Genomic DNA, 13873 nt, shown 5'->3' on the forward strand with positions numbered 1-13873 from the left:
TGTTTATGTGATGCACACTTGAGTTAAGAAGTAAACACAAGTTGGATGTACTCTGCTCTCCGTCTCGTCATTGTTATCGCCCAACACAAGACATAACACAACAGAGTTAACTGTGAGCACTCTTCACATTGCATAAAGTTAGCTGAATAGCATAATTGTCTATGTCTTATTTTGGCCAAATTGTGAAATCAAATCAGTGCTGATTCACCGTGCATTACAATGCAAAAAAAACAAAAAACAACAACAAGTTATCCTGAAGTCCCCATGTATTTATTTATCAAAACAGGTCAGTGAACAGACTACATGTTACACTTTGATAATGCGAGTACATGACACAGTGTACTACAATGAAGATTACTAATAGAAGTGTGTTATTTGGAAACTTATGTTAAAACTGTTCCCCCATTCACTTGAATCACAATTTTGAATCTAAATGAATAATCATGACTGTAGTAGCAATTTGGAGCTTTGTCATTTCTATAGCTACAGTATCTAGCTGGCTTCATGTTAGCCATGGCTGAAGTTGCCAGTCTGACTGTCGGTATAGTCAGTAGGGTTGCACGGTATACCGGTACTAGATTGGTACCGGGGTACTAACGCATTTAAAACGGTACCATACTGCGCTTAGATGGGACCGGTACTTTCATTTTGCGCCGCCAGCAGCGGTGACGTCGCCGCGTGAAGTCGCCGCATTGTAATTTGAGCCGCGAGGAGCGAGAGAGCGAGTCACAAACGAAGCAAGTACTTTTTATCATTACCGTTACAGCGCCACCTGTCCATGTGCCTGTGTTTGTGTGTGTGTCTGTGCGCCGCGCGCGAGAGAGAGACGGCCGCCACAGCCTCGTTAATAAGTTTTGTTTTTACCGCGGATCACCACTGGCTGCATGCTCTCTCTGTCTCTCTCTCTCTCTCTGTCTCTCTCTCTCTCTCTCTGTGTGTCTCTCTCTGTCTCTCTCTCTCTCTCTGTGAGTGAGTGAGAACGGCGAAGCAGCGCTACGGAGAGATGAATTAACGGAACGATATTGCGTTGATGGGGGTGGGGGGAACAGAATCAATTTGGTCTACATTTGGGAAACAATAGGTGTATGTTTGAGTAACATGAACATTTGTGTTTCATTCTATAAACTACTGATAACAATTTCTCCCAAAAATTACAACTGGTCAAAATAACAAAAAAAGATGCAGTGTTTTCAGACCTCAAATAATGCAAAGAAAACAAGTTGATGTTCATTTTTAAACAGACATTTTTTAATTTAGGAAGAGTTCAGATTAATATAGATGGAATGTTAATCCTGCAGCAGCAGTAACTGTTTACTGATTTCCTGTTTTATGGTCCAAAATTTTTCTATTAAAATAAAGCCAATAATGACATTTTTTGTGTTCTCTTTTTATGTGGAAAAGTACCGAAAAGTATCGAAAAGTATCGAAAAACATGTTGGTACCGATACCGGTACCAAAATGTTGGTATCGTGACAACACTAATAGTCAGTATACCATTGGGTATACCCAATCATTTTACAGCTGCTATTTTAAAGGGATAGTTCACCCACAATTCAAATTGCACTCATTATCTACTCACCCTCATGTGGACTAAGGGCTGGGAGAAGTTTCAGAGTCCTCCGTGGCTTCTCTGAGTTACAGGGGGTCTCAGCGCAGCAGTGCATGTCCATATAACGGTTGCAAATGGATCCCACTTTTCTTCGTAACAAAAAGACACACCAAAAAACATCCAAATACCTCCATGCTGCTCGTATGTAATGTCCGTCTTGTATTGAAGCCCCGAAATGAGAAATTCTTCTGAAAAAAATTATATAATAGTCTATATTTCAAGCTCCCAGCACTTCTCTTCCTGGTCCGACCAAATCTCGCGAGATTTGAACTGGCTTCAGTGCAAATCGTGTGCAAATCTCGCAAGATTTGGACGAACCGGGAAGAGAAGTGCTGGGAGCTTCCACTACAAACAAGCTTGAAATATAGACTTATTTAATTTTTTTCGGAAGAATTTCTCATTTCGGGGCTTCAATACAAGACGGACATTACATACGAGCAGCATGGAGGTATTTGGATGTTTTTTGGTGTGTCTTTTTGTTATGAAGACAGTTGGTATCCATTTGCAACCGTTATATGGACATGCACTGCTACGCCGAGACCCCCTGTAACTCAGAAACTTCTCCCAGCCCTTAGTCCACATGAGGGGGAGTAGATAATGAGTGAAATTTGAATTTTGGGTGAACTATCCCTTTAAGGTGAATAGTTGGATACCTAATGTAGCTTTGAGTATTCTGTAACCATTGTTCTGTTTTGATTACCGCACTGGTGTAGTGTGCATATACCAACAGGGTAGTCTTCAAATCAAACACTGCTCATGACCCCTTACTGGAAATGTTTTGCTATTAGCTAAGTAATTTGCATTAGCAATATCATTAACAGTGTGTTACAGTGTTACAGACTGGAAAATTAACCAGATGAACAAACATATAACTTTTATCTGACAACAGTGTATATAACTGAGGTAAAACATGTATTTGTTTAATGTGTTGTTAACTGATAGAACCACAGCAGCTACTTCAACTTGCAGCCCATTTCCGCTTTGAACAAAGAAGTGTTGGAGGATTTTGTCAATTAAACGTATGCCAAAAGAAAAGGAAAGCCAGCCTACTTACAATACAACTAATGAATCAACTTTTCATTTTGTATTAGTTGAGACAGAATTGATTGAGTAATTTAGCCAAGACTTTGTAAACAGGCTGAAAAGCCATATTTATGTGACATCAGTTGATATTACTGTACAACTGTGTGTTTTGAATTGGGGTTGTATGCAGTTATTGTGCCCAGATTCTTTAAGAGATTTATAGGGGGGATAGAAGACAGACAGAGAGGGAAACAGAGAGCAAACTGAAAACGTGTGTCCATACTTCTGATCAGTCCACTGCTTTCATTCTAATTTTCTTCTCATGGCAGTTATTCTATTTTTGATGAAATATTTGACTGCTTTCCAGTCTCTTTGTTGCAGCGCTTGAGGTTCTGCAGAAATGCAGCGCTCACAGTCGGCTTTACCTGGAACATCTTGCCTCACCAAGAACCTCTTCAGGTGTTTTTCTACTGCAGCAATTTCCTCCGGTGTCCAACGTTTTACAGCAGCTTGCTTACCTAAGTAGGCAGAAAAAGATTACATTTTGATTAAACTGACAATTTCCAGAGCTGTGATCCGCTTTGTGATGGGAATGGCAGTTCTTTTGATTATACTGAATCTCTAGAATCAATTCATTAAAATGATTTGCTCAAAGAATTAATTCACCGAATCGTTTAGTGCATAGCAGGAGCCCTGACTGCATAGCACCTTACCCGACTCCCTGAACTGATAAACAAACAGACAATCGATCCGTCATTAAGTTGGCTGGAAGCGGCTGTGTGTCGGGGAGAGGATCAGGGAGACTCGACGCGGCACCGGTACCAGTAATAAGGGCAGCAACACATTCTGTGCTTCTGTACTGTGCTTCTCTGAATCCTAGTGGGCTTTCAGCGGCAGACCGACCGGGGGTGGGGGGCAGCAGGCGCTGAATTCATGGGTTCATGTGTCTGTGGCTGAGCCGCTCAGGGCAGTTACAATTACTTGTAGTTTCTACGCGGAAGGGGGTGGGGACAATGCGGGTCGAGGAGGAGCAGGGGAGACGAGGGCATTGGATGGAGGGTACGAGCCAATGCGAGCCTTCCGTGACAGATGGATAACATTGGTCAATTTCTATGCAGGCCTACGGCTGATAGACTGAATTTTTTGGTTCTTTTTGCTATTCATATTGTGTAGATCGGACTATAGGACCATAATCGCTGTATAAATGATGTTAATAATAATTACCAATCTTCCAAATGGTAGACCATAGCTTTAACTCAGGGGTGGGCAATTATTTTTTCCAGAGGGCCACACTGACTCCGATAAAGTGAGTGAAGGGCCACATGATTCGAAATCAAATTGAAACAACAAATATTTATTGCTGAATTATATATAATTATATATTAGCCTATATAACTACATATATTTGGTGGAAATTATTGCATTACAATAGGCTGACAGCCCACAAACCATGTTATCGCATTTTCAACTTATATCCATCACAGATCACTGAAGAAACATGCTGTATTATGATATAAATATGGACTCAAGGCAGATTGTTTTATCAAAACTTACTGACCATAAATGACTGCACCAATTAATAATGTTAACAGACACCTGAATATTATAATTAAGCACTCAGATCCTTTTCAGTTCTGATTCAGTGAGACTGTTCCATTTGTATGTAGATAACCTTTTATTTATGAAGAAACACAATACTCATTTGCTGCTGCCTAACAGCACCAACATGAAAAATCAGTCATATGGTCGATCACGTCAGAAAACCCGGCGATCTCATAAAATGCTCTTTTAATCACAGTTTGCTAAACCTCAGTGTTTGGGAAATAATAATTAGGTGCCATGATGGGGCTTTGTAACCGTCAGCAGTTATGATTAGGCTGACGGAGGGTTGTGAAACACCGGCCCGGTCCCGCGGTCTAGGCTACCGCTGACAGGTCGCGGTGATCAGAAACTCCGCTGTGGAGAAAACCTGCACCAGAGCGGCTCCTCTCTCTCCTCAGTCGGAGCTCCGGTGTCCGACAGAGAAAGAGACTGAGCAGCCGTCTGTCTTCTACCTGGAGGAGGTTACTTTCTGTCTGCGATGTGCAGGCTCCTGTTCTAACAGGGCTGTCACTGTTTCAAACAGCTGATTAGTGCGCATCAACGTAATTAAAGCAATAGGGTCATAATAGCAGTTCGGCTCGCACTTCGGCTCACGGGCCATGCCCATGTAGGCTTTAACTTGTTCTTGACCAACCCAATACTTGATACATACTACTTTATCAAAGCTTGGTTGCCGTGCTGAGGCACCAGGTGCGTTAATTAAGTTATAGGCTACTGTTCAGGCAGCAGTGATCGCTCACTGGTCGCCTGTGTTTTAGGGATCGTAGATGGCTGAGGCCAGTATAAAACAGGTAACAGTGGGGCCCGATCCGACCTGGGGATCGCAATCGGGACATCCTTACCCGCAATAGACCATTTTCATTAAAAGCAAGGTAAAAGGCAGTGGCCCAAAAGAGAATCCAAGCCCCAAAGCTTACCTCTTTTTTTTGCAGACACATTCTGTTTATGGACTTGTGATGTGGAGGTACATTCTTGGAGGGATGACATGCTGACCTCATCTTCTGACCCCTCTTCTCTTGGCATGCTGACCCCATCTTCTGACCCATCTTCTCTTGGCATACTGACATCTAGTAGACACAGAAAGAACTTTATTAAATAATGCATGACAAAAAATTGAAGAAACAGTCAGTAGAGCGATTATTTTATTTTATAAAAGAATCTAGTATTTGGCATTTGCGTCTCTTAAATAGAAGTGGTAAAAATCAGTCTGCTTTAATTGTTCAGGCTCACCTGTTGCAGACCCTGCCTGGTCTTGGACTTGTGATGTGGAGGTACATTCGTGCAGGGATGACATACTGACCTCATCTTCCGACCCCTCTTCTCCTGGACACAGAAAAGGCTTATTCAAACATGCAAGAGAGACATATTAACTTTAATATTAAGTAGTCAGTAAAGCTAGCTTGATAAGGATATTAACCAAATTGCCATTCATTCCCTGTAATACCCGTCAGGCAGATCAGGGAATGAATATCGAGACAGAGCCTAACACTGCTAGTTATAATAATTATTCATAACTAATATAATCCAGAGTTGTCTGAAGAAGTCAAACAGCTGGTCAGCTTATTGTCCCACATCCACAGACGTGTGGAAACGGTGCTTGTGTTGTTTACCTACTACAACAACAGTCTTGCAGTTAGTGGTTAGTAGCGCGTTAGCTCAGTGAACAAAAGCAAAGCAAAAATAAGTAAACAAAAGAATGAATAATTTCTCATGTAGACTGGCCACAGTAGTAGTAGTTAACATGTGTGAGCACTCAGAGTTAGGGTGAACTGTGGAGCAGCTGTTAACAGTCTCTTCTTGTAGTTTGGCCTTGGTGTCTCGCACTCTGTTTCCACAGATCCACCATCTCCCGCAGCAACCGCTGCCTGCAGCCTGGTCTGCCTCACTGCTCTTACAAGTTATGATTTTAGCCTGGTCTATTAAGACTTAATTCATTTAGTTTACATATTTACAATTTAACATAATTCTTAAGCATTTGATGGAGTTTTGCACAGCTACCATATTGATTAATGCTTTCAATGCAGTAAAGCTGAAGATGTCCAGGCAGAGAGCAGTAAGATGCAGAGGGGAGACTCTGAAGTAGGACAAAAGGCAGCACACAATCATAAAATTGTTTCTTTTAGTGTGGATGGTTTATAAAACAACTTAATCACACATTTTGAATTAGTGATTTCTCAATGTGCGGTTGAGTCTTTGGCTCTGCTTCCCTAACTGTGAAAGCCACCGCATGCCAAGCCAGATCTTTATAAAGTATTTGAAACAGCTGCAGATGTTCTGCAAATGACCTATTCACACTGCTGCACCTTTGCCCTGCAACATTTTATAATGATTTTGTCTTGTCCTCAATCTTTGGTGTGAGCTGGGTTTTACAGATGAATGACAGTTAAGAGAAATGTAATATTGTCACTGTACTTTGACAATACAGTGTATCATATAGTAGATTTAAATCCCAGACCCCCGTCTTGCTGAATCAGACTTGTACCCTCAATCCTGGAGATGTGATATATTTTGTATACTTGTCTTCACACAATGTCAGGACATTGATAATCAGGGAAACCTGCAGTCTTTCAATGGTGCGAACAAAATCCAAATGCAAAATTAATGACCAATGATGGCTAGTTTATAACCAATTTAAAAACATTGATCACATACCTTCAGTGTCCTCTTCTGAAGGCCCCTCCATGCCAATGGTCTCTAAAATGTTAATTGATATAATATTAATATTATTGAGTTGGAAAGCTGAAACTGTGGGCAATCTGCCAATTAAGACTATACATACTGTAAATACTGCAGAAAACTGCTTGACTGATCATACTGTTTCAATAACTACTGAGGTAGATACAGTCAAAATACAATACAGATCAATAAAACTTACTTTTTATCTGTATGTTTGTGTCTATGTGAGAGCAACGGTCATTCTCATCCAGTCACCATTACTCCCATATGTTTTACAGGGTAAATATTTGCTTACTGGATGCTTAAGAATAAATGTCATATATTGCACTTTTAAAAGTAATAACACTTAGTACCATTCACGTCAACTTGAATTTCATCCAGACTTTTTCCTTTGTATTCTCCTAGGCGTCCCTGCTCCATGGCCAGTAGTACTTTGCTGATTTTGGCCAATTGTGACTCTCTCATGAGTGGGGTCAAAAGAACTGGAACCTTTCTTCCTCTCTTTCCAACAATTGTAATCCTTACAAAATGTTTGCACAGCTTCTGTTCAAGTGGTGTAAGAGCCAAGCTTACATCTTCATGTGTGAGTGTGTCTGATGTGTCCTTTGACAGGTACGAAGACAGGAGCATCCTGGACACTTCCCCTGTTCTCCGGCAGTTAAACAGTACAACCTGTGTCAGGGTCACTTTTGCCAGCTCTTTCCAGTTTGATGGTGATGGGTGTTCTTGCAGATCATTCAAATGTTGCTGCTGTTTCTCAGCTAGATGATGAAGCCTTTCAGTGCTTTCGTCAATGGAACATGGAATGTACTCATCTTGACTATCTATGTTTGAGTCATCCGATTCCACAACATTCATCTGAATCTTTCAAAACAACAACAACAACAAAATCATGTGTCAATCACTCATTTTGAAACATTAAGTATCAAAAATCTGAGCATACTTTGAATGTCTAGGCATACTAAGAAAAGAAAATTCTGTATGGAGCCTTTTACATGGAGCATTTTAAGTCTAAGTAAATTTATGAATTAAAAGACATACTGTTAAATAATGTTAGACAAAACATTGGACTAAAAACTAGGGATGGGCGTTTTCATTTACTTTTATATTCAATTACTCACATTACATAATGAACGAATACTAGCATTTTTTTTTTAACCATGAAATTAAATCTGTTAGGTCCATGTCCGACTGTTAACATTGGTTCCGCCAGTGTTTCCAGGCAGACAAGATATTGCATGTACTACTAAATGAGTTGTAGTCACAACAAACACACTGAGCAGTTTAGAATTCTCAATGGACAGGAAAATTAAGGCCTGAGGTGAATGCAGTTGTTAGCAGGCATAAGTCGGCATAACACCAGTGGCTCAAATTAAAACAAAGTGAGAGGACACACATATAGCCTGCAGCTGGTAAAACAGCAACTTTACGTTCAATTGTTCATACAAAAAATGAGAAGTTGCCCGCAAAATGAAGTTCATTCCCTGTCCTCACACCACAAGTTTACGGCAGTGTTATCTCTCTCTCTCTGATGGTCTCGCAGCTGGCTGTTGCTCCATGTTCACATTCCCAGTCCCAGCGAGAATAGTGAACTGTTACTCAAATAATATTGTTATGAATGGGTGTTTGTGTAATTAGGAATCGTGCCCATCCCTAGTAAAAACCTTCAAAACAATCTAAATATATATACAATAAAGCCTAAAAAGGGAACACACTTGGTATTCATTTACAAAACAAAATAGGGAAATAAAATAATAACAGCAAAGTTTATACAATTACTTGACTAAAAAAATGACTGGAATTCAAAGCATTAAAGGCATACCATTATGTTTTCTGTATTCTTCGTTCCATCACGGTGTGGAGTGGAAGTTTTGTTCTCCATACAGTCTTCATCAGTTTCATCACTATCTGAATAAGCAACGAGCGAAAACCTTTGGATTTTAAAAACCTAAACATAAAAAAACAGCAAAAATCTGTTAACTTGAAGAGTCCATATATATGGTGGAATCTGTCAACTAGAAAGGTTAGCCAAAGCAAAAACTGTTCCTGAGATAGTAGTAGCATATAAACATGGCATAGTCTGATTAAAAAGATGCATCCAGGAAAGCAAACTAGAGAAGGAGTGTGTTTGTGACATGACATGGCTGGAAACAAGTGTGTGTGACATTAGCTGGCTGTTATCACACCACCAAATAAGTCATCATGACTGCTTTAAAGCAATATAAACATTGATGGCCCATTTTGGCATAGTCTTTCTGAGGTATCAGCAACTCTCATGAGCCATTACAAGGATTTGCAGTGTCTCACATTTGAAATATCACTTTAAAACATGCAACAGCTCACACAGTGTACAATAATGACTGTTAAAATCAAAGTTGAGATAATGCCAGGTGTTGCCACAGTCACATAAAAACACTTTCAGTGAGAACCAAACGGAAGGGCCCCATACAGGTGAGACTAGAAACATACAAGTGTGTTAAGTTCCCCTCCCCCATCAAGGAGAGACTAGAGAAAGAGTGTCTGTGACATGAAATGACCCCACAAGGACAAGACTTGAAACATGTGACATTAACTGGCTGTTATCACACCTACCCAATAAGAAATCCTGACTGCATTAAAGTGAACATTGGCCCATTTTGGTGACAGAACAGCATCACATGCAAGTCACCACAGATTAGTTGTGATGACTGTGTTTACAATGTCTTTTTACCTGTGTGTTAGTCTCATCTGGCTTTGATTCCTCATGGAACATCTGGGCTACAGGACTGGTCTCTGTCTCTACTGCTGCTGCAGGAGTCTGAGGGTCCGCCGCCTGAAATTTAGATGCCAGACAAGAAGACACTTAGAGCTGACAGAAATCATAGCTGTATGTGGAGACATTCACAGCTAACAATGTTACCAAATAGTAAAACAGATACTCAAACAGCACAGAACTATAAAACTGAGATCACCGCATAGTCTTTCTGAGGTATCAGCAACTCTCATGAGCCATTACAAGGATTTGCAGTGTCTCACATTTGAAATATCACTTTAAAACACATAACAGCTCACACAGTGTACAATAATGACTGTTAAAATCAAAGTTGAGATAATGCCAGGTGTTGCCACAGTCACATAAAAACACTTTCAGTGAGAACCAAACGGAAGGGCCCCATATGGTTGAGACTAGAGAAAGAGCGTGTTTGTGACATGACATGACTGGAAACAAGTGTGTGTGACATTAGCTGGCTGTTATCACACCACCAAATAAGTCATCATGACTGCTTTAAAGCAATATAAACATGGATGGCCCATTTTGGCATAGTCTTTCTGAGGTATCAGCAACTCTCATGAGCCATTACAAGGATTTGCAGTGTCTCACATTTGAAATATCACTTTAAAACACATAACAGCTCACACAGTGTACAATAATGACTGTTAAAATCAAAGTTGAGATAATGCCAGGTGTTGCCACAGTCACATAAAAACACTTTCAGTGAGAACCAAACGGAAGGGCCCCATACGGTTGAGACTAGAAACATACAAGTGTGTTAAGTTCCCCTCCCCCATCAAGGATAGACTAGAGAAAGAGTGTCTGTGACATGAAATGACCCCACAAGGACAAGACTTGAAACATGTGACATTAACTGGCTGTTATCACACCTACCCAATAAGAAATTCCTACTGCATTAAAGTGAACATTGGCCCATTTTGGTGACAGAACAGCATCACATGCAAGTCACCACAGATTAGTTGTGATGACTGTGTTTACAATGTCTTTTTACCTGTGTGTTAGTCTCATCTGGCTTTGATTCCTCATGGAACATCTGGGCTACAGGACTGGTCTCTGTCTCTACTGCTGCTGCAGGAGTCTGAGGGTCCGCCGCCTGAAATTTAGATGCCAGACAAGAGGACACTTAGAGCTGACAGAAATCATAGCTGTATGTGGAGACATTCACAGCTAACAATGTTACCTAATAGTAAAACAGATACTCAAACAGCACAGAACTATAAAACTGAGATCACCGCATAGTCTTTCTGAGGTATCAGCAACTCTCATGAGCCATTACAAGGATTTGCAGTGTCTCACATTTGAAATATCACTTTAAAACACATAACAGCTCACACAGTGTACAATAATGACTGTTAAAATCAAAGTTGAGATAATGCCAGGTGTTGCCACAGTCACATAAAAACACTTTCAGTGAGAACCAAACGGAAGGGCCCCATACGGTTGAGACTAGAGAAAGAGCGTGTTTGTGACATGACATGACTGGAAACAAGTGTGTGTGACATTAGCTGGCTGTTATCACACCACCAAATAAGTCATCATGACTGCTTTAAACATTGATGGCCCATTTTGGCATAGTCTTTCTGGGGCATCAGCAACTCTCATGAGTCATTACAAGGATTTGCAGTGTCTCACATTTGAAATATCACTTTAAAACACATAACAGCTCACACAGTGTACAATAATGACTGTTAAAATCAAAGTTGAGATAATGCCAGGTGTTGCCACAGTCACATAAAAACACTTTCAGTGAGAACCAAACGGAAGGGCCCCATACAGGTGAGACTAGAAACATACAAGTGTGTTAAGTTCCCCTCCCCCATCAAGGATAGACTGGAGAAAGAGTGTCTGTGACATGAAATGACCCCACAAGGACAAGACTTGAAACATGTGACATTAACTGGCTGTTATCACACCTACCCAATAAGAAATCCTGACTGCATTAAAGTGAACATTGGCCCATTTTGGTGACAGAACAGCATCACATGCAAGTCACCACAGATTAGTTGTGATGACTGTGTTTACAATGTCTTTTTACCTGTGTGTTAGTCTCATCTGGCTTTGATTCCTCATGGAACATCTGGGCTACAGGACTGGTCTCTGTCTCTACTGCTGCTGCAGGAGTCTGAGGGTCCGCCGCCTGAAATTTAGATGCCAGACAAGAAGACACTTAGAGCTGACAGAAATCATAGCTGTATGTGGAGACATTCACAGCTAACAATGTTACCAAATAGTAAAACAGATACTCAAACAGCACAGAACTATAAAACTGAGATCACCGCATAGTCTTTCTGAGGTATCAGCAACTCTCATGAGCCATTACAAAGATTTGCAGTGTCTCACATTTGAAATATCACTTTAAAACATGCAACAGCTCACACAGTGTACAATAATGACTGTTAAAATCAAAGTTGAGATAATGCCAGGTGTTGCCACAGTCACATAAAAACACTTTCAGTGAGAACCAAACGGAAGGGCCCCATACGGTTGAGACTAGAGAAAGAGCGTGTTTGTGACATGACATGACTGGAAACAAGTGTGTGTGACATTAGCTGGCTGTTATCACACCACCAAATAAGTCATCATGACTGCTTTAAACATTGATGGCCCATTTTGGCATAGTCTTTCTGAGGTATCAGCAACTCTCATGAGTCATTACAAGGATTTGCAGTGTCTCACATTTGAAATATCACTTTAAAACACATAACAGCTCACACAGTGTACAATAATGACTGTTACAATCAAAGTTGAGATAATGCCAGGTGTTGTCACAGTCACATAAAAACACTTTCAGTGAGAACCAAACGGAAGGGCCCCATACAGGTGAGACTAGAAACATACAAGTGTGTTAAGTTCCCCTCCCCCATCAAGGATAGACTAGAGAAAGAGTGTCTGTGACATGAAATGACCCCACAAGGACAAGACTTGAAACATGTGACATTAACTGGCTGTTATCACACCTACCCAATAAGAAATCCTGACTGCATTAAAGTGAACATTGGCCCATTTTGGTGACAGAACAGCATCACATGCAAGTCACCACAGATTAGTTGTGATGACTGTGTTTACAATGTCTTTTTACCTGTGTGTTAGTCTCATCTGGCTTTGATTCCTCATGGAACATCTGGGCTACAGGACTGGTCTCTGTCTCTACTGCTGCTGCAGGAGTCTGAGGGTCCGCCGCCTGAAATTTAGATGCCAGACAAGAAGACACTTAGAGCTGACAGAAATCATAGCTGTATGTGGAGACATTCACAGCTAACAATGTTACCTAGTAGTAAAACAGATACTCAAACAGCACAGAACTATAAAACTGAGATCACCGCATAGTCTTTCTGAGGTATCAGCAACTCTCATGAGCCATTACAACGATTTGCAGTGTCTCACATTTGAAATATCACTTTAAAACATGCAACAGCTCACACAGTGTACAATAATGACTGTTAAAATCAAAGTTGAGATAATGCCAGGTGTTGCCACAGTCACATAAAAACACTTTCAGTGAGAACCAAACGGAAGGGCCCCATACGGTTGAGACTAGAGAAAGAGCGTGTTTGTGACATGACATGACTGGAAACAAGTGTGTGTGACATTAGCTGGCTGTTATCACACCACCAAATAAGTCATCATGACTGCTTTAAACATTGATGGCCCATTTTGGCATAGTCTTTCTGAGGTATCAGCAACTCTCATGAGTCATTACAAGGATTTGCAGTGTCTCACATTTGAAATATCACTTTAAAACACATAACAGCTCACACAGTGTACAATAATGACTGTTACAATCAAAGTTGAGATAATGCCAGGTGTTGTCACAGTCACATAAAAACACTTTCAGTGAGAACCAAACGGAAGGGCCCCATACAGGTGAGACTAGAAACATACAAGTGTGTTAAGTTCCCCTCCCCCATCAAGGATAGACTAGAGAAAGAGTGTCTGTGACATGAAATGACCCCACAAGGACAAGACTTGAAACATGTGACATTAACTGGCTGTTATCACACCTACCCAATAAGAAATCCTGACTGCATTAAAGTGAACATTGGCCCATTTTGGTGACAGAACAGCATCACATGCAAGTCACCACAGATTAGTTGTGATGACTGTGTTTACAATGTCTTTTTACCTGTGTGTTAGTCTCATCTGGCTTTGATTCCTCATGGAACATCTGGGCTACAGGACTGGTCTCTGTC

The 13873-nt window shown here is 40.7% G+C and overlaps 1 protein-coding gene across 2 annotated transcripts; it reads right to left on the reverse strand.

Moving 5' to 3' along the window:
• Window positions 1-2735: 2735 nt before the first annotated feature.
• LOC310996777 (uncharacterized protein) lies at window positions 2736-10764 on the reverse strand. Of its 2 annotated transcripts, none has more exons than XM_083986246.1 (8): window positions 10675-10764; window positions 9621-9722; window positions 8733-8858; window positions 7484-7774; window positions 6887-6928; window positions 5465-5557; window positions 5152-5301; window positions 2736-3150 (listed from the first exon to the last, which is right to left on the reverse strand). In XM_083986246.1, exons 1-8 carry the CDS (start codon window positions 10714-10716, stop codon window positions 3133-3135), a joined length of 864 nt encoding a protein of 287 aa, XP_083842372.1. In that variant the 5' UTR covers window positions 10717-10764; the 3' UTR covers window positions 2736-3132. The 2 variants fall into 2 exon arrangements, with proteins under 2 accessions (XP_083842372.1, XP_083842371.1); XM_083986245.1 differs by having other exon boundaries at window positions 7264-7774.
• Window positions 10765-13873: the final 3109 nt, after the last annotated feature.

This window comes from Trachurus trachurus, assembly GCF_905171665.1.
Source record: "Trachurus trachurus genome assembly, chromosome: 14".
Classification (NCBI taxonomy): Eukaryota; Metazoa; Chordata; class Actinopteri; order Carangiformes; family Carangidae; genus Trachurus; species Trachurus trachurus.